Genomic DNA, 26,928 nt, shown 5'->3' on the forward strand with positions numbered 1-26,928 from the left:
GGAGACTCTGGAGAGGGTTCATACTGGGTTTGTTTCAATAATGGGCTGAGATTTTATACTTGTGGTAGGACATAGTTTCTCTAAGGTGCATCTACTGGATGAATTGATGTGTTGTAACTAGTGGATAGCAAGTACTAATAAGCACAGTAATTTTCTTTTTCGAAGCTATTGAGGTAATGAAGTGCATTACTCACTAAGAACATGCTACCAGCAGGAGTTCTTTTTATTAACCTGGCTATGCACCACGTAGCAAATTGCCTCTTAATCTTTGTTTTGTTTTCTTTTCTTGCTATTAGGCAAATTAAAGAGGGAAAAAAAATCTTTATAAAGGACTGGTAAAGTCTATTAAGTAATAGGATGTAGCTATGAAAATGGCAAACTACAAGCATGAAATTCAGTTTGCCTGAACCACCCATGGTCATATGGAAGCTTGCAGTACTGGAATTCCTTTTTTTTAGAAAACGTTGAAAGCTGTTTCTGCATTTGAAAAAGCAAAAACAGGTGAGTATGCTTTCTGGGTGGGAATGATATTTTTAAAATAAGTTTAATATTTTATTAAAATGTATTTTATGCATTTTATATTTTATTTTTATATTTTGTTTGTAATAACTATATTCTGAAGGTGGCATATCAGATATAATGTTTTGTTCCTCTCTAAACATAACTGAGAATGTGTAAGATTTTGAGATGAAATCTAAAAGCATAGAAAGTCTCAGTTACCCAGTGCAATTTTTTCCTGTCTGTGATCTTGACTATTTAGCCTCCAAATATGGATTATTATTATTTCATGCAGTATTTTGCATGGCAGGGCTCATGATCTTTGACTGGGGTTTCAGTGTACTGCCTTAGTAGAAATAGTACATGGTAATCTCTTTGGTAATCTGGGAAGATGAAATGCTCTTACAAATTCAACAGGGCTTAATGGCTTTTAAAAGACACAGAGGAGAGAAGAGGTCACAGAAGCTCTTTTTGTCCTTCCATTTCCTCTGATCTCTACTCTCAGGAGCTTTGTTTACCTTCTTCCACATTCTATCTTTTCCAGGACTTGATGCAACTTTGTCTCATACCTTGAAGCTTTGCGCTAGTTTCTTGTTAATAAGGCTCCCGTCTTCTATTAGAGTGCAAATGAGGTGCTGAGTGTTCTTCTGCTCCCTTGTTTCTTGCTGTGAAGAGACAGGGTACTCCTAGCCCACCCTTCCAGAGGTTATTATTGCTCAGCAATTAGCTAATAATGAAAATTACCTGTTGCTCTGTTATATTATCAATAAAGATAGAGGGGAGAAAAAAATAAATTGGCAGACAGAGCCAATTTGTGTGCAATTCTATCCAAGCCATTAGGAAACAGATATTAAATGTTTCAGTCACTAGGCTGTAATTCAGTGCTTGGCACATCATCCATTCTTGAGGGTTTCTTCTTTCAGACATAGTGTTCAGGTGGCTGAGACCAGTGCTGCGTCTGTCTAGTCTTTATTAAAGTCCATCACCATGTACTGGAGTATTTTAAAAAAATGAGGATGTGCTGAGGGGGAAAGGAAAATTGTTGGGTTTTTGTGTGTTTTTTTTTTTTTTTTTTATGGACAGACAATTTCTATGGGAATTTTTAGGAGCAAATGCAGTATTGGTCAAAGTTTTCATTCACTTAGCAAGCAAGCAAAAAAAAGAATTTACTCTTTTAGAGGAAATTAAAATAATGTGCTGTTCCAAACAGTAAAATTGCCTTCCTTCACTCTTCCTTATTCTATGTATCTGAGCTTGCACAGATGTATTTTAAAAAAATTAAATGTCACAGTAACAGCAGATAAGGTGAAAACTTTTCTATTAAAATTTCCATGAAATTTGATGAGCTCTGGATGCATATGATTTGTGAAAAAAATTATCCATGAACCTTATTTCATTATCTATATTACTCAGGCATATGGCCATACTGATTATTTCTTGCAAATCAGGTGACTTCATTAAACTTTGACTCTTGAAAGATAATTAGGATAAAAAATATTCTACACAAATTAATTGCCCTGGGACTCCCAGCAGGGCTTTCACCCATAATCTGTGCCCATGGATCTTCATTGTCCATCTCAGGTCAGGATTTGGTCACTGCCTGGGCAATGTTTAGGTGTGTCTACCTCCAGTTCTGCCTCTGGTCCTGTCTCCCAGACAGACTTTGTACCTGCCTTGCAGCCTTGTCTCCAGCGCTGTCTCTGACCCTGTCTTTTTTCTCCTGACTGGAATCCCTGGATGGACTCTAAACCTGGTCCACCACTTGGCCTTGTTGATGGAGCCTGTTGCTAGGATCCTGCTGTGCTTGCTGTGTTCAGACCCTGTGAGGGTGACCCTTGTTGGTAAGAGCATATTTGTGCTGGGGTTATCTTGGCTTTCTTCTCAGTGAACTCCTTACAGCAACCTGAAATACATCTGGGCAAAGTCTAAAATTCCAGTTAAGAAAATCCTACCGGTGATTTTGCCAATCTTGATTTCCATAACAATATCATAGAATCATAGAATTGTTTCATTTCCAATAGACCTTTAAAGATCATTTAGTCCATCCCATCTGCTTTGGACAGGGACATTGTCCGATAGATCAAGTTGCTCAGAGCCATGTCCAACCTGACCTGGAACAAGTTCCAACAATGCGACATCCACTACTTCTCTGACAAACCAGTGTCTTACCACTCTCATTGCAAAAAATTTCATCCTCATATCTAGTCTAAATTTGCCTTCTTTAAAATCATCACCCCCTGCAGAATTGCAAGAAAAATCACAATTATCTTAGCCTTTCCTCATAGGAGAGGTGCTCCACCTCTCTGATTATTTTTGTGGCTCTCTCCAGACCAGGTCAATGTCTCTCCTGTTCTGAGGACTCCAGAGCTGGGTGCAGCACTTCTGGTGGAATCTCAGCAGGCTGGAGTAGACAAGGGTGAATCACCTTCCTTGACATGCTGGCCACACTTTTTTGACGCAGCCTGGGATACAGTTGGCTCTCGGTTCTTTGCATACACTGCCATCCCACAGCTAATTTTTCATTCACCAGTGTATCTCCAAGTCCTTCTCTGCAGGTCTGCTCTCAATCTGTTCATCCTGCAGGCTCTGTGGGTAGGGGTAATTAGTGTGACCCATGCGCAGAACACTGCACTTGGTCTTTTTGAGCTGCATGTGATTTGTGTAGGCCCACCTCTCAAGCCTGTCCAGGTCCCTCTGGATGGCATCCATTGCCTCCAGTTTGTAGGCTGCACCACATAGTTTGGTGTTGCCCAAGGAGTAGTACTCCTTACTAATCTCTATTTGAGAAGTGTCCAAAAACATGGATTAAACAGTAACAGCGAATAATCTTGGACAACTGGAATCTTAGTTGACTATCCTGACTGTCCTAGCAGTCCTTGAAATGGCTTTGACTAATAAAACTAGCACTTTTCCAAATTACTCCCAGGTATGGAAATACCTAGAAATTAGCAATGACCAAACTCTTCACGAAACATATTTTATTGCTCTAGTTGGCCTCAGTGCTAGACAGTGGTTTGAGCGTGTTTAATTTACTGCTATTTTTGTAGATCACATGTATCTATTTGACTCAAATTCTCAGCTTTTCTAGATGTGATAAAGGCAGTTGATTTCCCTAAAAATATTCTAGTGAGCAAATTTGAACACACAGACTCAATAAGGCAGTAACCTTGATAAGGAATGGTGTCTTAATAGACTTCCATGGACCTTAAAAAGCAATAAATTAAATTCTCTCAAATGCACATTTTAAAAATCATTCTCCCTTCAGCTCTGACAGTCATAAAACAGATCTGGTTAGTTTAGTTTCATACCAGTGCAATGACACCAGACTACTGCAGAATTTAGGGAGTAACTGTTTTGGCAGTACATTTTACCAAATATTTACTGTATTTTTAGAAACTGTTGCTCAAATTAGACTGACTAGGTATATCTGAATAGACATCTTACACTGTGTCAGAACAACTCTGAGAAAGCAATGTTTAATGTAAATATTTTTAATTTTCTTTTAACAGACAGATTTTGTTTCTACTAATAAGAAGCATACCCTTTTGTTTCATAAGCACATAATTATGTAAACCTTGGTTACAAGATTTACTAGTGGAACTGTAAGCATTGAATAACATATTGTATGGTGACAAAAAAGGAGATTCTTATCTAGGTTCTCATTTTTGACCTACCGATTTACATTGAAGCAACTAAGTTATTTATAACTTTTCCATTCTTTCTAGTCAGAGTTATTTTTAATTGCATCTATTATTTTATAGAGGCATGTGCAGTAGCATTTTGCTTGATTATTTCCAGACACAAAGTATGTCTTAGTAAAGAGAAGAAAGTATGTAGTTAATTTATCATCTCTATAAACTAACTCCATGTCAGGGAAAGATTTTTCTTTGTGTCATTAGGAAAATCAAATAGAAGGCAAAAACAAGCAGGAGGATTTTTTTACCCAGTTCTGTATTTAGTGTATCAGTTTTTCTCCACTCAAAGTGATCTCAAAAGGCAGAAGCTTCATGATGCATAGCAATGGGCCATGTGAGAGTAAAGACTTGAAGATGACTGACTAGATAACAGCTTTCCATAAAAAGATCTGGGGGTCCTGGTGGACAACAAATTGAGTATGAATCCATACTGTGTTCTAGCAAGTAATGAGGGCTAACTGATTTAGAAAGAGCACCAGAAGTGCACAGCTAGAGTATGAGAGAGAAAAGAAGCAAGTTAAAGCAAAGGAAAATTTAATTCCATTTAGTTTTCATAATAAGGGTGTTCAAAGGGTGGACCAGTTTGCCCAGAGAAATTATGGAAATTCCATTATTGATGATATAGATTCACAATTATGCTGAAAAAAGTCTTGGGTGCCTTGATCTAACCTGGGAGTTGGGTCTAACCTCTAAATATTTTCAGCAGGACTTTGGACCTCATTCCTTCTGGAGAAGCCTCCCAGCCTGAGCTGTTCTATCAAGACCTTATTTTCCATAGTGACACAGAGTGTCTTCAAGGGCACACTCAGCAAGTTTGCAGATGACACCAAGCTGGGTGGTGTAATCTGCAGGAGTAAAGGAGAGCCAAAAGTATGATCAGAAGTCTGGGGCACTTCTCCTAAGAGGAAAGGCTGAGAGAGTTGAGGTTTGTCAGCCTGGGGCAGAGAAAGCTTCAGGGAGACCTTATTGGTAGCCTTTTAGTATTTGAAGGGGGCCTGTAAGAAAGATTTGGGCAAACATTTTAGGAGGGGTTGTGACATTACAAGATTTAACATTTTTAAATATAGAGAGGGCAAATTTAGATTAGATATGAAGAAGAAATTTTTTACAGCATGACTGGTGGAACATTGGCACCAGTTAGGCAGAGGTGGTGGATGCCCCATCCCTGGAAACATTTAAGGCCAGCTGGGATGGGGCTTTGAGCAACCTGAGCCACTTACAGCTGTCCCTGCTCATTACATAGGGGTTGGACATGATGACCTTTAAAAGTCCCTACCAACCCAAAGAATTCTATGATTCCATGAATTTATGAATCTCTGCTTCTGAAATGACTATAAACTATTCAAAGCTTATTGCTTTCTAGACTTCATTTTTATTTTCACACAACAGTCACCTCAGCTTTTTACAAAGGTTGAATGACACTAGATTCTCCCCTGAAGGAATACTACTCTTTCATTTGTTTGTCTCTTCCCAGCAAGAGATAGTACTAATCTTCTGATTGAGGAGACTAATGCTGATTTAATGGCATAGCTCAGGAAAAAAATGTGCAGGGTAAAAATTTCAAGTTGAAATGATGTGACAAACATTCCAGGTATTCAGGGCAGCATTCTGGGACTTTCTTCTTTGCTAACATATAGTAACAATTAAGCAGCAGCACTGCTAAAATTTGCATGTAACTGTAATTGAGAAAATCCTTTTCCTCATTCCTGCAATTTAGGATGATGTACATAACAAACTATCAAAATCATATAATAAATGAATGCCTCAGAAATGCTACCTAGAAATTGAAATAAAGCTCTTCAGGTCCTTACAGGATGGACTTTTAAAGAACAGATATATGCCAGACAGAAATGTTAAATCCGGATGACAGGTGGAATCTTCAAATTTTTAAATTACATTTACTCACTTAGCATCTTCTTTCCCATTTTTGAGTTCATGCTCTTGCTGTTGAGTTGTCTTAACTGGTTCAGTTGAGTTTTCAAGTTTTGAAGGCTCAGGTGCTTTTGCTGATTCTGTATCTAGAAAAAAAGGTTTTAATATTAAAACATGAATTTTTAAACAATTATAATAATGATTTTGAAGGAATCACAGTCTGTGTGACATTATTTCTTCAGTAGATAAGCACTAAGAGACACAACTTGTGGGACCTGACCTCTGAACAGTATCCTGCATAAATCTGTTTCAATGCTAACTGTAACTGCATGTTTATGATAAGTTCACCTTTTAGAATATGTAATTTACTTGTGGTTTTTAGATAGATTCGTCAGAAGACAGGTCACCAATGGTCAATTCAGAGATCTTCTGTATTTCTGAGGGACAAGTAGTGATGCAGCAAGGTAGAGGACAGACAGATCTGTCCAGAAATGCCTTGTGAAATACAGGAAAAAAGTGAAGAGTAGCTAATTTTCTTACAAATAGAAATGCTAATAAAATTATCTGTGCTTCAGTGTTTGTACTGCATCAAAGATGTTGCTTCAGCTGCCATGACAGTACTGTTCATTGCTGAGTAAATTATGATTGAAATATATAATTAAGGATGTGAATATGTTGTACTTTGTCTAGTCTATTTCTTCATTTCTGTTACTAGTAACTTTTTTGAAGTCATCTAAGTAGGAAGTCTGTAGAGTTTGAAGCAAATGGCATGGTCTCTTGCCATTTGAATGGCCTTAAGTGATGCTTTCTTATAACTCGTCCCATATCTTTTTTTAAACTTCCATGTCGAAAAATAATTTGATAGATCTCACCAGTCTGACACTTTGCATAATGGAGAACCAAGCTCAGCCTTCATAAATACTTGAAGTAACATAACGATAGAGGAAAAACTTGGCAGCAAAACATGGCAACAAATAAATCAGGAGTGTTGTATTTGCTGTTGTATGTGCTGTATTTTAAGTTTGAGACAGCTCAAAGAAAATTAAATTTTGAATATTTTTCATGGGTATTCTAAAGTTACTTTTCTGATAGTTAAACTCCATATTTAGAGAGTTATTCCTTTAAAAGAAGTAAAAAATTCCAGCACTTGTTGCAGCTTCTGCTCCCATTTGAATTCATGGTTTGTAGTATCCCAGTTCTCCCTGCCTTGGCTCCACAATCCAAAAAGCCAAGTACTCAATAAAGAGTGACAGCAAAGCTAATCTCAACAGTTTTGTAATCACCTCACTTTGGGATTTTTTTTTTGTTATAGTAGTTACTCCTAGCTGTATAGTAGCAGTTTGAGTACAGAACAGAAAAAGTGCTTTTGCTTTGCTATAGTTCAGGAAGCGAAGAATTTCTTTCCTAGAATTCCCAGCCAGCTCCACTGTCTTGCTGTAGCAGTCTGACCAGTGTCACGTCTATGCTTCCCCTCCCATCTCCACTGGTTGGATATACATAAATGTAGAACTTGTCATGGCTAGCAGTTACTAATACAAAAAGCAAGAGTTTCCTGAGCTGCTTCTTTTATCTGCTCAAAAGCACATTTTAGTTCAACTTAATAATCAACTGACACAATCTTATTATATTTTGAATCCACAATATATTGTTTTATAGGGTGATTCACAAAACATTGACTCACTTTTATCTTCTTTTTTTGTCTGTGGAAGCAATATTTTCATCAGAACACTCACTCATAATGTCTATTTCATATTAATTACATATATATGGTCAAATACTTCCTTCTACTGTTAACTTCTTAGTGACTTTTATAAAAATGTAATAATTTTAAAAGACATTGTTGCTTAAAAACTACTATATGATTGCATAATGATAGTGTAGTACTAATTATAGTTGAGTTGCTATGTATGTAATACAGCTGTAAATGTTACCACTCATTTCTGATGTTTATTACCGGGATTAGTGTAAGCAATGCTGATTTAAAGAACATTTAATGTTGCTCTTTTTTGTTCCTTCAGTAATGAAAAATGATCCTGCAAATCTGATTGGCCTGAACTATCTTGACCTGTTTTGCAATACTTGGGAGAAACACAGAAGTGAATTAGTCATGGTAGACAAAAAGACAAAGATAAAGGAATACTTCATATTTCTTCTGTTGAATATATATTTGATGGTTACTTGAAAACTCTTTGTAGCTTGATGTTTGTGCTCTGTGCTGGTTTCAGCTGGGGTAGAGTTAATTTTCACCGGGGGCTGGTGCTGGATCTGGGCTGAGCACAGGGCTGATAATACAGAGAAGGTTTTGTTATTTCTAGACAGGGCTTGCACAGTGGTGAGGAGACTGGGGATGCATGGAAGCCTGTGAAAGACATGGATGGAACAGCTGACCCTAACTGACCAAAGAGATATTCCAGGCCATAAGACACTTTATATACTGTCCATGCTCAGTATATAAAATAGGGGAAAGAAGTAGGAAGGAAGTTGGGAGTGATTGTACCTAACTTCCCAAGTAACTGTTGCACACGACTGGAACCCTGCTTTCCTGGAGGTGGCTGTCAATGGGAATTGAATTAATTCCTTGGTTTGCTTTGCCTGTGTGCATGGCCTTTGCCTTCCCTAATAAACTGATAAAATATCTAAACTCACAAGTTTTCTAGCTTTTATCCTTTTGATTCTCTCCCCAGTTCTGCTGGTCAGGGAGTTAGTAAGAAGCCGTGTGGGGCTTGGTTTCTTGCTGGGGTTAAACTGCAATATGCCTGCATGATAACATTAATTTAATAAAATTAATTTAATATACAATCAATGGTGCCAATTTTAACGGTTCATGGAAACACTTGAGGGTAGACAGCATTGTTTGAAACAGGAAAAGGTGTATAAAGTCATGGTTAGAGTCTGCTAGTAGAAGGCAGAGTGACTAATGTTTGAGTAATTTGTTCTTTTTAGCAGTGACGTATTATCTGCCTTAGAAACATAATTTTAAGCACTTAAAATCGGTCATTTTTTTGACATTTCCTCTTTTTTGCAAAGTGTTAGACATTTCAAAAATATGTTAGAAGTCTCAGATTGGCTTTTAAGTGTTATTTCCTGCAAAGTAGCATAGAGAGCAGGTTCTCTTGCATAGCAAGAGTAAAGACTGATTTGGCATTTGGAGGAATGGAATGGAAACAAGAGAACCAGTCTACAAACTCCTGTGATGCTTGTGACATAGTTAGTCATTTTCCTGACTGCCTTTGCCTCACAGAGGTGTTCTTGAGCTATCCAAAATATCTAAAAATGGCTACAGGGTCACAAAGATCTCAAGAAAGAATAACAACACAGAAAACCTATGGATGAAGGAGAGAAAAGACTTCAGGTGTGACATTAAAAAATGCACACCTTTGTAATCTTCTTCTGATATTAAAAATTAGAGCAGTGAAATGGTGCTGCAAGCATGGCATTTCTTTAAGCAACATTTCTTGAACAAATGCTATGTACAGGGAAAAAAAGTTCAGAAATCAACGGGTGAAATAAAAGATCAGTAAGTAGATCCATCTTAACCCTCAACTTCAGTGGCTAACAAAAGTATTATTTAAGTTTATTTTCTATGAAAGAAAGATTTTATGAAGAAGTTGAGTTTGTTCCCCTAACATTTAGACGTGTCACTCATGTGAAAAATGAAGATCTGAGAGGAGTTAAAAGACTTCACATCAGCAGGAGTGATTAAAGCTTATTAAACATATTCAAGTCCTTGGTAATCTTTGAAAAAATATTTTATTTTTTATATTATTTTATGGAAATAATTGCCTGTTTTCTGATGCCAGTGATGGGCATAAAGGATAAGGTGACAAGGAATAAGATTATTTCAAACTCTCTATAGATTGGCAGGTTTAGTCTATTGGGATGCAGCTTATAAAATCACATATTTCATTTGTATTTTTTGAAATAAAAAGCACTTCTTTAAGTCTGGATTTCCTGGTGTTAAGGGACAGGTCTTGTCTTGCTGCTGAAGGGCAATTTAGGAGTCAAATTCATAACAAGCCTAGCAAAGGTTTTAGCAAAATTTCATGTTTAATTCAAATCACCCTTCTCAGCGTTTTAACTCAGTTGTAGGCCATGCAGAGTTAGTTGGTACCTAATAAACCAGAATTAGCCAAGGTTTTACAGCATAGGATTTTGGTACCCTCAATAAATACATCTGATTTATTTCTATCTCCAGGAAGGGAGAGCAACCATATTCTGTATAACAGCTTGTGATCAAGGCTGTCCTCTTAGCTCTGGGCCTTATTTATTTGCAATAGGGTCAAATACATGTCGGGAGGGGTTTTTACCTCCTTTTTAAAAGATTCAACAATTGTAATATAAATTGTTGAATCTTTTAATATATACTATAAATATATACTGAAATAAAAGTCCTTCATTCTTCCTGCATGGTTACTGTTTTGTTTAACTTCTAGGTTCATTCTATGATCCATGTGTAGGTTAGTTACATGCTCCACTCTAATTTCTCAGATTCCATAGGGTTTTGCTTTCTTTTCGGCACGATGGCCCAGAGGCTAGGAGGGCTATGGAACTTCCTCCCACTCCTCTCTAGCCTAGGTTTTACACAGGTAGTTAGGCAGCTCTGCAAGAGTGGGAGAGATATGGGTTTGAACCCTCTTATTATGAAAGAGGCAAGGTATAACAGGTAGGCTGATATGTCAGAGGGGACAGCTGCCAAAGCTTCTGCTTTTTCTTGTCTTCTTAGACAGTTCCTCAAGCACCTGAACAGAAGAGGGAGTCCAGAATGAATTGAAGTTCCTTTTGAGCACCCCTTCCTCTGTGGGGCTGCACTGCTTACTTGAGATACCTGCCAAAGCATCTAGGCTCTGAATATGCAATTCCAGCATGTATAGCAGTACCTATGGTAGTTTTACTTTAGCTTTCTCACTCAAGTCCTACCAAGGACAAAGCAATGCCAATATGCATTTTAGTAAAAGCTGAATAAATGTGACTGTGACTTTGGAAAACATCTTTGTGACACTTGTTTGCCACCCTTGAGCCAAGAATGACACAAGAACAGATGACAAAAGCAAGAGGAGAAAAGAAGGGTTTATTACAAAAGATTCTTTGGTTTTTATAGAGTGACACGATACATTCGACTTGATTGGCTACTTAATAAAAAAACATCTTTCTCAAAAACAGTCCTTGAGAAGAACAGAAAAACAAGGTGGGAAAACACCACCTGTAGATTATTTATACTAACAAGTTTATCACATTCCTACAACTACCTAAAAATCCTCACAAGCCACTGTTAGAAACGATTGCCGTTTCTCTCTCCCTGACCGGCTGGCATCCACACTTGTTGATTTAGTAGAAGATCAAAACCCAAAATATTGGAAACAGTCAAGTTTCTAGTGAGGGAAAAATATAAAGATGAGGACAGACTTCATAGAAATACTAAAATGTAGTTGAAAAGAATCAAACTGGAATTATATGTCAGGAAAATGAAATAAATCATAAAACAGAGAATGATAATGCAGTCAGCAGCTAACAGGTGGAGGCTGGATGTGTCCTTCTAAAGAGAGCACCAACAGAGCTATTGAACAGCAGTGAGTAAAACAAGGGAAGCATTTGTATAGCCAGTCAATTATGGGACATGATAAATATGCAAAGAAATTATAGCAATTGGATTCAATATCACGGAGAACCTGTAATTAGGTGAATCACACCTTGTTAAGTACACCAAAAAAATTCAGGGAACAAATTAAAAAAATGAATCCATTATGGAACAAACTGACTAAGCACAGAGAATTAATTACAGAGCGAAGTAATTATGCAAAGAATTAATCATAAAGCAAGTTAGTGATAGAGAGGGCAACTGAGGAGGCAGAAATAGGGCAATGAGTATCCAACAAAGAAGCCAAAAGTACCAGGGGTTCCTGGCTGACCTAAGTGGCAAAGGTTTAATCAAGCAGGTCCCAATGGTACCTCCTGTTGGATTCTCATGTGTGCTGGAAACATTGTGCTGCTTTGTGAAGTACGTAGAGAAAGGAAAAAGGTAATGCCTGGTTTTGGTGATGAGAAAAGAAGGGGGTGAAGATAAGCTCTACTCAGTCGGTTGATTTGCATTTAGCACTATGGAATTGCAAACTGATACTATGATTATGGGTTTTCCTGGTCTATTTTGTTTTGATTATACCAGAGAAAGTAACAAGAGGCCTTGGAAAGGCTTTTCTCTAACACATTTGAAGTTCTCTATTTAGCTGATCTGCCTTAACTAATGTTGTTTGGGCTCTGGCTGTACTCCAAATTTGTACATCCAGCATAAATGCTTTCTCTAACCTCTCATCCTCTGCTTACCCACACAAATTCTCATTTTCTTCTTCCAGAAGATTATCACACAATTTTGAGTCTGACACAAAGTTCGCAAAATTTTGCAGAAATTTATCTGGACCCTCCTCTGAATTGCTTTAGATTAGCTTCCATTTTCTGTCCAGAGATAAAGAAGTTCCTTATTTGGCTCAGATGATAGGGACTTACATTCAGAGTGGTGAAAATCATAAGCTTCTCCTGAGTGTGGTCCCTGTAAATTTTCTGGCTTGTAAAGCCATTGTCTGTCTAATTAATTAATACTCTTCATGTCTTGTCGCAGCTGTTTGAAAATGAGATTTGAAGTACTTTCCAAAAGAATGGTAGATTTAAAAATATCCCCAAAACACATGGACCCTATCTCAGTTATTAAAATTTCATGAAGTAACTAATTATGTAGTTGCTACTATACCACCACTTATATTTTAGAAGGAAAAAAAGTAGTTGATTATGGCAAAATATATCTTAATTAGTTATATTTATCTGTAAAATTAGATTAAGTTTTTACGGGAACCAAAAAGAATTTCTGTACTGATACTCCATTCTGTCATGAGGTAGTTACTTAGTGTTACTTAGTGTTGCTAAAAAAGCCAAATATCAAATTTGATTTTTTCCATTGCTGCTACAGTTAATTCAGGTCAGACTTTGTTTTCTCTTAATTTCATGCTACAGCCCTTATATAACAAGACAATTGCATTAAGTGGACTTTGTTTAAAGTTTCATTACATGAGGAAACAAATTGTGACACTTGCTATGATTACACAAGTCAGGTTTGTGAAAGTTTCCTTATAATCTCTTTCCAGTTGCTTCACACTTAGTTATTTTTTAACACAAAAAGCTGGAGATTCCTCAGTCTTTGCTTTGCTGCTTCAGTGAAATGAACATGAACATGAACTGCCCTCCTAAAGGAAAAGCATGAGGTGACAGGAAGACTGGGCTCTGTTCTTCTCCAGGAGCGGAGGATGGAAAAGGAAAGGGCTGCACCACTCGTGCTGGGAGGGAGGGAGGAGGAGGGGATGTGGCCCAGCAGTGTTTGGTGCTTCACCCGTCGTGAGCCTTTATTTTGGTAGCAGGTGTAAGCAGTTATTCAGGCTCTGGTATGCACAAAACAGGCTTGGCCACAGGAGATGGGGCAAGAGGGGTTAGGATAGCCATGGCCAGTGGCCTCTGTCTCTAGAAACCAACTGCTTAGGCAGAAAATTACCTCATTACTGCCCTGAGTTCTATGTTTCTGAGTACCAGTCCCGAATAGCTTCTGAACGGGGATGCAAATATTTCTAACGGCATTTTTTTTTTTAAATTAAATTTTTGGACGTATTTTGCATTTTTTTTTATTTTTTTTTTCTTTTTTTAAAGTTTGGAATGGCTGTTCAGTGAAATATTTGAATGTCAGATAGTTAAAGGTCTGACTTATTTTTTCTTGTACCTCTTATCTTTTCTGGTATCTCTTCTGGTGAGAAGAGTGAGTAAAAGAGACATTAAAAATATGTTGGTTTTGTTTTTCTTAAGCCACTAAATACCTTTACTTTAAGATTTCTAAGGAGCCAAATTGCAGTAAGAGCACATAAAGCTTCCTAGACTAGCTGATCAGAGGGGGCAGGCTCATGAAGGCACTGTGTGCTTGAAAGCTTGTTGCCTTTTGTTATTATTGGATACTGTTTCTATATTTGTAACAAATCATTGGCCTGGGGTCAATGACAATTCAGAGATCTTAATTTCTTCCACAAAGAAAAATTAAGAGCTCCTGCCAGAGCGCTAGGACAACAACAGTTTAATTTACAATCCTATAGAGAATATATATACTATGTCCACATAATCTTTGAAAACTCATAAATTACTGACCTTGTTGCTTTGGGTTAGGCTCTGCTTTATTATTGGCCTCTGCTTTCTGCGGTTCATTTGTTGTTTTATTTTCATCCTTAAAAAATACACAAGATTAGAAACTGTAGATTATCATTGTTGAGAATGATACGGGTAGTTTGATGTCTGCAACATTTTTGTAGGAATTTGATTAAGCTGCCACACACGGACCATTGTTCCTGGGTGTTCTGTGCGTTTCCATATGGATTTGCAGAAGGGCTTGTGATGGGTGTTGAAATCAAACACTGGAATCTTCGCATCCTTGGTGCAAACCCAGCTGCTTAGCTTAGAGATGCAGAGTTGTCTTGTTCAGTGCTGCCCCTCACAAGCCAATGTGCATCTCTGAGTGAGTCATGGTTCTGCCTGAACCTCCTGTTGGGCTGACACACCCGGCATATTTTGAGCTACCTTACCACAATGACACATGTCAATCTCTACAAAATACTGAGATGATATCAACTTTCACTGCAAAATATTAACTTCCTCCCACACTTGCTGACTTAGATCCATTGACCAAATCCTTGTGTACTTGTACCTTGACTCATCTCAGTTTTAACAGAGTGGCCTTTGGAGCAAGGAGTGAGATGTGCATGGGGAGTCCTAGGCCTCCACAATACTATGTAACAACATTGTGTTAATCAATCAGCATTTGTTATCCCATGTAGAATGATTTTTCCTGGTGTGCAGCAGGCTTATTAATAGAAAAGAGTATTGGGTTGTATCAGCATATGGAAAAATTATTTTACATTAGGATCTTTCAGATCTTCATATACTTTTTTACTTTTCTTTTTCTAGATCAGTGACCTTATTTTGTTTGTGTTTCTGAGAAAAAATTGGTTTGATTTTTTGTGGGGTTTTTTTCCTATGAAAATATTTGTGTTTTCCTGCCTGTTTTTATTCGAACAATCAGGCACTGAAGTTCTAATATACATATGTATAGAGAACTAAATTATAAATTTTATATGCATATTTATAGGTAAGTATATTATCATTCCAATCCTTGAGTATGCAAAGTCTCTGCATACTCAAGGCTTTTGCATGATGTTTTGTTGTAAAGGTTGTTTTCTTTGTTTCAGACTCACTCCTAATAGTATAAGTACATAAATTAGTGCATTAATCAGTATAGTAACCATTTACCAGACATTATGCACTTTCTTCTCTTTCTTCTTTACTCTTTAGATGGTATCTCCATGCAGGCAAGAAATGTCTTAATCCCTAATCCATTAATGTGCCTCCATTTCAGCAGAGTTTTGAACAGTGTAGGCTGATGGTGGTACAACCTGAATGTTGTGCTGATGTACGAAATTATTCTCACCAAAAAACTAATCCTTGTCTCCAGTGAAACCTAAATAGATCTGTTTTACTGGAGTACTTTGCCAAGTGAGGTATCAGTCTGCACAGGACTAACCTGTTGACATACAGGAGTTTTCTTCTTTCAAAACATTATTTTATTGACACAAGAATACTGAACTGTAAAAGCATGAACAATGCCTGTAGATCTGCAGTATATAAAGGTTATTGAACATAGACATTTTTGCCATTTTTTTGTGGATGACAGTATGGATATGCCAACTTACTTAAAATTAACTTTATAATGGAGAGGTTTTGACTGTTTCAATAGGCGTGAATGATTAATAGCGTGAATGATTAATATCAGACTGATATTAAAGAACCTTTGTCACTTCCATAATTATTTGGTGAAGCCATAAATTGTTGTCATTTTGTCTTGTAAAGTTTTGATTATGTCAAGTTGGAAAAAGCAAAAATGTTTTTTGGAAATTACAGGGAAAAGATAAAGTTCAAAGGCAATGAAAGAAAAAGTACTTATCATTTTGCTCCTGTTTAAAATGTTTCATAATTAAATAGAAAACAATTAATTAACTTTTATGGTGGAGAAATAGTTTATAAAAATATAGACTGTAGACTAAAATGACAGACTTTATTTTTCCTAGAGGATTTACATTATCAAAACCAAGCTGAAAAAAGGATTTCTTTAAAAAGCTACTAAATTACTTTGTCTTTCCAGTGTTTATCAGGAAGCAGGCTGATATATACCTGCATGACATTCTAATATTCAGAAAGGACACACTGACATTTCCTGCCAGAAGGAAACAAGATGCATAAAATATATCATCATATATAAAGCAGCAGTACCTGTATCTCTAATTCTCCATTTGCAATGTTGATCATGACCTCTCATAAGCCTGTACTATTTCAGGTTATCCCTATTTGGAAAGCAGCTTTCAAAAGGAGAAAATTGTATTTTCTTCATAAAGAAAAGATGGTAGGGTAGAGGAGAATAAATAAATTTATTTCATTTTTCTAAATAAAGATTGATACCATATTCAGTAAGTATATTTGAAATTCTAACCTTTGGTATTTACTTACATAAATACATTCTAAACAAAAAGATTCTATTAATGAGTCTGTAACAGACGAGAAAAACCATACCTGGCCTGTGGATGCCTTTGGTGGTGGAGGGGCACCTTCATCCTTGCAATCTGCTATCTCAGGTGCTAATTTTGGTCTAGAAAATACTGATTTTAGTTTTCTAAACATCTTGCCTCTTCAGCTCCCCTGAAGCCTCTATGACTCTTTTGCCATGAACACGTTTATAGCGCATGTTTTCTTGCCATCAGTAATCAAGCCAATTAGACAGTTAATCAGGTTTAGGTCTGATTAGTGCCTTAGAGAAATTTCTTGCACAGTCTATTTCAGTGGCAGTTTTTTGGTCAACATTAGCACTTTTTCTTTTTATCTTGTAGAATAAGTTATATGTAAATTATTTTTAATCTTAACAGTTAAACCATATACAGTTTTACTTTTCATGCAAGAAGTCAGAGGAGAGTGATTTTTTTTTTCTTTTTAGAATAAACCAGTGTCTAATCTTTTATGTATTGGATATTAACCACTTAATTTATGTTTAGAGATAGGTTTTGAGTTGTTAGCATATCTGCAGTTTAGCCAGGAAATGAAAATAATTAATTAATAAATAACCAAAAATACAATACCTGATGCCTCAAAAGGTTCAATTTCTTTGCAGTCCTGAACTTATTTTTAAGTGCATGACAATAAAAGGTCTTCTCTTGGGGATTGTTTTGGCAACTTTATACCTTGTCTCATTCTTCTTATTTGAAAACATGGAAAAAACATTGTCCTTCATTTTCTAATGTGTTTACAGGCAATACAATTTTTGGTGTCTTAGAATTTTGATGAGAATAAGTGTTAGGTGAATGAATATCCTATAAATTAGTAAAACATAGTTTATAACTGGGACATGGTATTGAGATTCTATAGGCTTTGGATCATCCTATATAATTCAAGTATGGTTTAGTTTATCGGTAAATTCAGTTTCAAGTATCTCTAAGCCATGTAGATTAAGCTCCTGTTGGCAAGGATCTTTACAAATTAATTGTCCCTTTTTATCCTTAATTTCACTTTATGTATTACTAGTCTAGGCCTTCACTTTGAGCTTTGAATTTGAGCTAACAACTAATGATTTATGCTGATCATCAAGGCTTCAAGAAGTACAGAAATCTACTCCTCTGATTTATCCTTTAAATGGCATATTTAGCAATTTCCTTGAAGTATTGAAAGTGTCCCTCCTTGGAGTTTATCATCTGGTAAGGATGGTTTTTAATCCTTATTCTAACATAGAATGTTACAATAAGGATTAAAAACCATCTATTCTAACTGTAAGAATGAACCAACAGTGTTTATTAGATTGCAAGTTTTTTCCTTCCAATGAAACTTATGAAGCAAACCTTGTAATAGTTGGCCAGACTTCAGTTTTGTAACTGGGAACCTCCCCCGGGCATGATTAATTAATAGGTGTTAGATACAGCAAGATCTCAGAACCTCCCCTTTTTATTTACCTCTATGACCTGATTTACTTTAAAAGCTATGTAATTCTTGCTAATCTTTCACATTGTTTTTAAAATTAGTGTTTCAGTGAGTAAATTATAAATTAATATCTAAAGTATTTTCATTTATTTAGGCAGGTCTGGACAATAGGTAGCTTCTTTTCTTCTGGATGTGAATTTTTACATTGTGCCATAGTAGAAGAATCTTAGACAACAAGTTAGTTTTTGAAATTTCTTTTGTGAAATTTCAGTGAATTAAATTGACCAACTCAGGTAATTTTAAACAATAGCCACATCCAAACCATATTTGAATACTGAGCATATTTGGGAGTAACCATTTTTTCATAAAAAAAAATTCTTAATTTCTAAAATCTTTTAGAACAGGTAGTTTTGTTCCTTGTTTATTAAAAATTGTAAAGTTCTGCATAGAAAATCATAATGCAATGAAAATAGGTAGCATTCATATGTAATATCTCATAAGAAAATATGTATCTCTCAAGAATATCTGCAAAATTATGACCAGTCATCTTTTTAAATACGTGAAGTAATATGTTAAAATACTTTTTGTAAATATAGTGTTTATGCTGTCATATAATTTATATTTTATAATTAAAAGGCATGAAAAAGGGATGTAGCAGACATTAAAAGGAAAGTGCCATTGGGAATATGTGCATACTATGGACATCAACAGTTAATGAATATTAGATTTGCTTAGTCTGTGACTAATTAAACAAATGTTCAAAATCCCTTCATATGATCTGATTTTGTAAAGAATAAGCAGATTACAACAAAACTTGTATTTTGATACCAATAGAGGTACAAATTCATGTCTGGCCCTGGTAAAATGACTGATCTGCTTCAATGTATCCATTTTTTTCTATGTAAAATGGCTATTTAGGTATTTTTACCACATTTTGAACATACTAAAAGCACATCAGTGAATTGAGCACTGTGATGCACTGTTAAGTAAGAAGATTAGGAGTGCAGCAGAAAAGAAGATAGACTGTGTGCAGTTAGCTTCTTAGCTACATTGGCTTTGGCCAGGGCTTACTGGGTGCTGTATTTATGGTAAACCCCAGAGGGTACAGAGATTTCAAGCCTCCCTCATATATTCTTTAGCTACAGGATGACTACATACTATATCTATTATTGATTTAATTCCCATCTCTTTTTTTTTTTTCTTTAAGGACATATTTTTTTACAGTAAAAAATGTGACATATGCATTGGCTTTTCAAACTTCTGATAAGATTCTTATTCAAAGGATTTTATTTTCAATCTTAAAGAGAGCAGTACTTAAATCATAAGAATATACAAAAGGAAACGTGACTTCTTTTTCTGAATAATTAGAGGAGTTGGTAATTGGAAGAGATTCCTTTTTTCAGGACTATTTCTTGAGGTGGTTTGGTTTGGTTTTTATTGGTCTTTTCTTGCCTGGAACTTGTAATAAAATGCTTGAAGGCACCGTGAGCACAGATTTAACTCCCAGAGCAGTTAATAGGCATAGATTGAATTCTAAGGACTGATTTTTATTCCTCCAAAGGTAGTGTCATTTGCTCTATTTGTTTGAATGTACAGATCAATAGATATCACTTGGAATCTTTATTTTGTATTGTCATGTGTTACGTTTTAAAAAGACCAATGCCTGAGTTTCACTTCTGCTCAGATAGTCTCTACATGCAAAATGAAGTGTGCAGATGTTTTTCATAGGTATCTTTCTTCAGTTTATCTTTGTAATTTAAGGCTCTTGACAGCTAAGAGTAGTACATCTTTCTTTAGAGCTCTGTAATAATAGTCAGAAAAAAGCTGAATCTCAGACTTTTCATAATTTTTGCTTTTTCAGAGCGTAATATTTGAGAATTTTCACTATTTCTGTGAGTTATTGAAAATTATAACAGTAATTTATCTGTCTTCCTTAATGCTAGGGGTTTTGTTAAAAGACTTCGCTTATTTTTTCCTCAGATTAAAATTGTTTTTGGAGCTCAGATTGTTCATATCTACTTATTGTCTTCTTTTTTAAACTGAGGTGATAATATCCTCTAGCTAACTCTACCACAATAAAGAAAATGAATTCATGCTTTCAATGGAAATCTATTTCCTTAGGAATATTATCACAGTCATGGCCAGATGTATTTATTACAACTTTGGTACTCAGTGAGGTATTTAAAGAAATTTCAAAGATTTCTTACAGGATGATTCCTTCACCATTTTAATATATCTAATTTTGCACTGATTCATAAGGCTTTTCATAAGTTGCAGTTTATATGCTGCCACAAATCTTCTTCACCCTAAGTTTGAGGCAATAATAAGTCCCATGGTCTGGAGGAATCTGAAAATTTGTAATAACTTGATTGTTTGGACTTCTATGAATGCAGATTTTCATTTTAAATTCAGTTTTATTTTTAAATTCTGATCAAAGGATTTATTCAGCTTACAGCAAAGAGGAGATCGAAACACTTCTTCGACAATATTCTGAAAGGAGACAAAATGTTGTTATTTCCTATTCCTTTTCACAGTCCTCTATATAAAATTACTTAGTCAAGTTGAGAGCCATATCCCAAAGGCTCATTTTCTAGATGCTGCACCGGATCCTGGCCAGCTTTGAGTATGATCATAGAATCATGCTGTAATGTGATGTGTGGGTTGTAGGAGGTGACAAAATGAACTGTCAGCATGCCAAAATTATAATGGCCAATGCCACTTTTTGCTAGTGACCTCCTTTGATGAAAGTGACACGTGAGTTAAAGGTGTGGGATTTAAGATAGAAGAAAAATGCAAACTTCTTTATGTTTAGTTATGGCATTCATCTGCAGGCATAATAAAAGCTGAGGAAAGGTTCTTGTCTCCTAGTAGAAGGTACACTTTCCCTAGCATGTCTGGCTTTTTTTCTTATTTTTTTCCTGTCTTTTTTGGCATCTCTTTTTTCCCTCAGTGCAAAAAAAACCCAAAAAACAAAAACCCAGGCACCATAAATAGATGTTTATATCTGTATTTCTTACATGTCCTTATGGGCAGAATTTCTTTAGTAACATCATTGTCACTGCCTAAAATGTGACTCATCACATGAGAAGGCTTTATCTGCTAAGTTAGAGCTCAAAAGTGTCTCACTGAGTATTCAAAATTACTCCCTGAACCTAAAGCCAAAAAGGAACAGACCCTCCAGAAAGGTAGCTGCAAAAACTGCTTGGAGGATTCTCAGCCTGGGCTACATCACTGGAACAATGAAGAGTCCTGCAGACCCTCCATGAAGACCACATAATCTCAAACCAGCAAGTTAGGGTCTCCTCAAGTACCTTCATGGGTACACAGTACTTGTTTGGGATGTGAGAGAGGTCACTCTCATGTCAGAAGCAAACAAAACCTAAGATAGAGTGGTCTCATGCCATATTCAACCATTTAGAAACCTTATTCTGCTGGGGTCATAGTCCCCTTTCTTTTCCTATTTTTCATCTCTATGAAGAACAATAGATTGCTATAAAAGGAAAAAAATTCTCTGTCACAACATTTAGATGGGAAATTGCCTGTATGTGGTCTGCTGGATATTTCCCAGGGGAAAACCTCTGTGTGTAAGGCACTTCAAGGGAAACTGAAGTAGTTCAAAATATGAAGTTCAAGTGCTAGAGCTTTTAAAAATATGCTTATGCTGGTTTAAAACCTAGTGGGAACTTCAGACCCACTCAAGCTGTCTCCCTTTCTTCCCATCCAATAGTGGATGAAACACTGTGAGAGAGTAGAAGATGGAATCACAATTTGCTAATAACCACAAAAACATGAATAAAAGTGTACAGAAGAGTGTTTTACCCACAAAAGGGTATTTACCAGGGAACAAACAAAAATGCGTGCTGAAAACAGTGCCTGGTGTGGTTTTCCTAAAGGAAAAACGAAGACTGGCCTCTGCTGAAACCGTGCCATGATGTTACAGGTACAGAATTAAACAGTGTTAGAAACTGTGCAAGAAACCCTCGTCTCTCTAACAACGACAATGTGAGATGAGCTCAAACATCATTCTGTACTGCTAAAATTTTTTGGTGAGTACACAGTGCACCTGTTTACAGTAGGAAAGTTGACAAGGGCTCCTTTGCTGAATGTCTTCAGTAGGAAGCCCCAGGAGGAAAGCAGGGAGGGGAGACAAGCTTTTCCTTTGAAAGCTCTGACTCCTGGACTGGAGCTTGCATTTCAGTGTGGAGCTGCATGGACTGCCTTTGCACCAAATTAAAAAACTTTTACAGAAAACTACTGGACAAGTAGTTTTTTTCTGCTGAAGGGTATGTACATCAAGAGTTAGAAAACTGAGTCACTTTGGTAAAATTATTTTCCCTCAAATGCTAATAAGAGCAGTAAGGTCTTTGAACTGTGCAAGCACACACTAAAATAATAGGCTGTCAAAAATTTCAGAAAAATGTCAAGACTTCCAAAACCGTGTTTCTGCTGCTTTGTTTTCAAGCCTTATAAAATAGTATTAATCTGGAATGCTTCTTAATATTAAAAAAATTGATGTTGGTTTCAGAACCACTGCTTTACATGTATTTTATACTCAAAAGAAAAATGCAAGGGTTATTCTATAGTAACTATATTTATGTATTAAACTATGATTTCACACCAGTCTAGAAGGTTATAATTTACTTACTTAACCACTGATCATTACTTCTCTTATGTAGATCATTGCTTCTCTTATCCATGGATAACAAGGATGGTAGAGTGGTAGAAAAGAATTTAAATTCCTTAAATAAAACTCTAACAAAACATTGGGTGAGTTTGTCTTTCACATGTGTGAGTGCATCAGGAAAAGGAAACTTCATTGTTCATGAGAAGAAGAGATATCCTTGAACATCCGGATCTCAAATTTTGATAAGATTTAAGTCTAAATCCTTCATCTTGGAATTCAGAACCATCTAATATGAGGTAAAAAGGAGCCCCTATTAAAAAAAGGCATTTTTTCTTTAAAAAATCACAACACAAAATCAAAAATCCACAGCCAACAAACCGACCAACAGAACACAAAAAACAAATCAAACCAATGAAATAAGAAATAATTTTGCTCAGAATACTTGCAGTACATAATCTCATTCTTGATGCCAGGTTTCTGTCCAATATCATCTCAAAATTTTGCAATCATATTCTCTTATAGGAGTAAAGTGGGAGTGGGGAGAGAGAGAGAAGGAAACAGTTCCTTACATTGAAAAATATCTGAAGCTGATCAGGATAGAACTGTGATTTCATGTTCAGTATCTCTGGCCTTTTGAAAATTCCTTTTCCAATAAAAATGAGAGTTTTAAGAAACAGAAGCAAATGTGTTAACTTAAGTGATGCAGTTCCCCCTATTTTTTTTCTTAAGAGTACTTCTCAATTACTTTAGTTATAAGAGCTCGACATACATTCTTGAGGAGGGACTGTGGAGATGATGATATGGCTTGATTTAGATGAAAAAAGACCCAGAGGTGCAAGACAGGTACATGTGGGGATCAGCGGAAATAAGTGTGGGGAAAAAACATCTGTGGCCACTGTACTGTCTTGCAAGCAAATGATCACTGTGGGGAGGGGAGGAATAGAGGGTTATACACTTAGGGTCTTTCATGCCAGCAATATTAACACTTGTGTATGTTAACACTTCTATCTGAGGGAAATGGAAATAGAAATTTGGTTATAAATTGCATATCTTCTGGAAAGCTGAAATTCATCATGCTATCAAAAGAAGAAAAACTCTCAGAAGTGTGTAATGTATTCCTCTAAAAGCATCATATTTTCTATGTACCCTCAGAGCATCCTATTCCCTCTGCAGTTGTGCTAAGCCTTCTGTTTCTGCTAACATAAATATTTAAAGCATGCCACCAACACAAACTACCTCATCTAGTCAACAACATGGTAACAAACTGCAAACTGAGTACTGCAAAAACAGTGCCTTAGCAGAGAAAAAACCCCAGCACCTTAAACATGGAGGTAGTTTGGTATAATTGATTAAGCATTGAACTGGGACTTAGCTCAGTTTCAGTCAGCCCATCAAATATTTGCATTTTTCCTTTGTGTACTTTCCTCTCCTTAAAAGTAATTACTGCCTGAGGAGGCTTTCCCTGTCATGCACAAATTAAGACTAATGTATATTTTTTAAAATTCTAGCCCTGTTTTGTCAACTTTTAGAGTTGTCATGTTTGAGAAATAAATTGTTTGGATGGGGAAACCTCTGGTGGAAGGAATAGGAATTCTAATTTTTAATTCATTGTTAATGGTACTTAACGCTCCAGTTTCCTCTAATGAGATAGTGCATTATGGAAACATTGACATTAGGAAATATTAACTCTTTGTGTAAGTAGCTTGGCTCAGAAAAGTAGTGTCTAACATAATTAAACAGTTCCAAGTTCTGTACTGGCTTCTGCTTTCTCTTATCATCTTCTTTTTAAAGGGAGAAATGAGAATATTCAAGTGCAATTATCTTGTGAATTCTATCATAACCTTAAATCCAGGAGTTGTCTTTGGTTCTGACCTCTGACAAAAAGGAATTCATATTCACAGTTCCCACTCTTTCATAATACTGGGCTGACCTTTGGTAAAGATGAAAATAGCTATCTTCAACATCTGCTATTGAATCAGTATAGCTGTTTCTATTATAACAAAAAGATTAGAAGGAGAGCCAGAGCAAGTGTTAGCCCTGCACTTCCATCATTTGGGAAGCATAGAGCAGACTGGTAACTTCGCCTGTAAAGATGGGAAATTTTGTATAAATGATTTCATTTCCACTTATTGGATAAAATACAAAAACCTTGTAGGAGTGAAAAATCAAATGGAAATATCTTTTAATAAGCCTTGACTCTAGAGTAACCATGACCTGACCGGCCTCCAGTTCAAGAGGGTCTGGTGTTAATGATGGACTTGATTTAGCAACTCATTTGATTCAGTAATAAAAGGCAGAAGAGCAATGACTCCATAAGCAAGCCAGGCTCCATTTCTAGTTTCTCCTGCACCTCTCTTTTGCAAGTATAACCTTGATTTTACTTCTGATAAAATGTGATCAGCTCCAAGGGAAGTAGTAGAGGCTAGTGTTTCTAGAGACACTCCCATAATACAGTGAGATAGATTTGAAAAGGATATTGCACGGCCAAAAAAAAGTCCTTTATTGGCTTGGCTGACCTATTCTATTCACTTTGTGTTTGCAGGAAGGGGTTTACTTATGTTTAGTTAATGCTATGAAGAATACATATTCTCATTTTACTAATATATTTTGGGGACAATGTGAATGAAAAGGTGTTCTTTACTTGCAAGTTTTAAATTGAAAAGTTGTTACTTGCACATCCTCTCCTAATGAAATATAATTCATCAATATTTGACATTTCCATCCCACAGATAAGAAAATTCTACATCTATTGGGGCCTGCTAACCACAACAATATTTTAAAACTTACCTGATTTCTCTTCATTTTAGTTCATTATCTCTTTAACCTCAATATTCCCACCTCTCCCCAAAAGCATCTTTCATTAGTTTTAAGGTTGCCTCCACACAGCTGTCAGATAATTTAAGGAGAAGGGTAGCTTAACTTTCTTTAACTCAGTGTGCTGAAGTAAGCTTGCACCCATTTGAAACATCAGTCTGTGTTCCTATGTACCACTGGAATGGTTCTTGTGGGAATACAACAGTTGTGAAAGGCAGTTATTTGCCCGAGTGATTTTAATACATGCCATCATCTGTCATACTTTTTGATTCTGTTCTCCTGGGAAATGTGCATATGGATATATCTAAAAAAGGTGAATTCCTTCACTGAAGTTGTAAATGGAAAAGAGTGATGTAATTAGTTTTCTCTTTAAAATTCACCATGTCCATAAGTCTTTGAAAAAAATGTATCTTAAATGTTAGGAGTTATACGTGAATGTTTTTAGACTGCAGTAGTGTGTGCTGGACAGAAACCTAGGTAAAGAGATTCTAAAGGTTATATAGCATGTTTGGTGGTAAAATGCAGCAAAATATTTGCTTTTCTAAGTCACTAGTACTTCTATTTAAGGACAAAAAAAACTTTTAAAGAGCACCTGAAGAATTTAAAGGAATGAAATAGAGCACATCTTTTCCCCCTTTGGCATTAGACTTTGCTAATATATTTGATATCATGTTTAAGATTGTTTTTGGAAAAATGAAAGTTCTTGCAGTTTAGGCAAATAGATTTATTTAGTATTTAAAAGCTCAATCAGTGCTGTACAAGCTGGAAAGAAGCCACTTCCTTTCTGTTATAGATTTAGCTTCGTTATGGTTCTCACTGTCACAAAACTGCCATTTCTTATTCAGATAAAATATGACTTTTTTTCTCTCCCAAGCCATTAATCAAAAGCACTAGTAAGTTCATGATTAAGCAGTTTATGAAGAGCAGTAAATTTTATCAGGGAGAGAGAAGATTTATATTTCTCTTTAAAATTATAGTTTTTCCAGTTATAAAACAGAGCAGTAGTTGCTTTTCCTTCAGATGAAATCCTGGAAAAATTCTAAATTATAACTTTCCTGTTTGTTTATAAATCTCTGTTTGGTCTTTAACAAAGACCTCATATTTTTAAGGACACCTGACTGATAGAGAGGGACTAAAGCTGTGAGCTCCAGGGTAATCTCATTCTTCTACTTCTCTCATGTGTGTGTATAAGAAGAACATGGAGGATGGCATCTACTCCAGTTACCCATATTTTTACATCCTCAACACCTTTGTATTGTGAGAAACATGTTTCTTCACTAGATTAAAAAAACTTCCCCCCTTTTCACCGCCAAATTGGTGTCAACCCAGAAAACCCATGAGTCATGCTATCAGCCACAGAGTTACTAATTTTTACTTGCATAATGATCTGAATTT

At 36.0% G+C, this 26,928-nt stretch overlaps 1 protein-coding gene across 1 annotated transcript in view; it reads right to left on the minus strand.

Moving 5' to 3' along the window:
* The window catches only part of CNGB3 (cyclic nucleotide gated channel subunit beta 3), a 58,125-nt gene extending 41,314 nt beyond the window's left edge, over positions 1 to 16,811 (minus strand). The window contains exons 1-3 of the mRNA XM_054295875.1: positions 16,704 to 16,811; positions 14,235 to 14,310; positions 6,100 to 6,211 (exon numbers count right to left, since the gene is read on the minus strand). Coding sequence (XP_054151850.1) covers positions 6,100 to 6,211; positions 14,235 to 14,310; positions 16,704 to 16,811 — 296 coding nt within the window. The remainder of the gene's footprint in view (positions 1 to 6,099; positions 6,212 to 14,234; positions 14,311 to 16,703) is intronic.
* Positions 16,812 to 26,928: the final 10,117 nt, after the last annotated feature.

Source organism: Melozone crissalis, unplaced genomic scaffold (assembly GCF_028551555.1).
Source record: "Melozone crissalis strain CALT ecotype California unplaced genomic scaffold, PUWL_Pcris_2 ptg000002l_1, whole genome shotgun sequence".
In the NCBI taxonomy this organism is placed as follows: domain Eukaryota; kingdom Metazoa; phylum Chordata; class Aves; order Passeriformes; family Passerellidae; genus Melozone; species Melozone crissalis.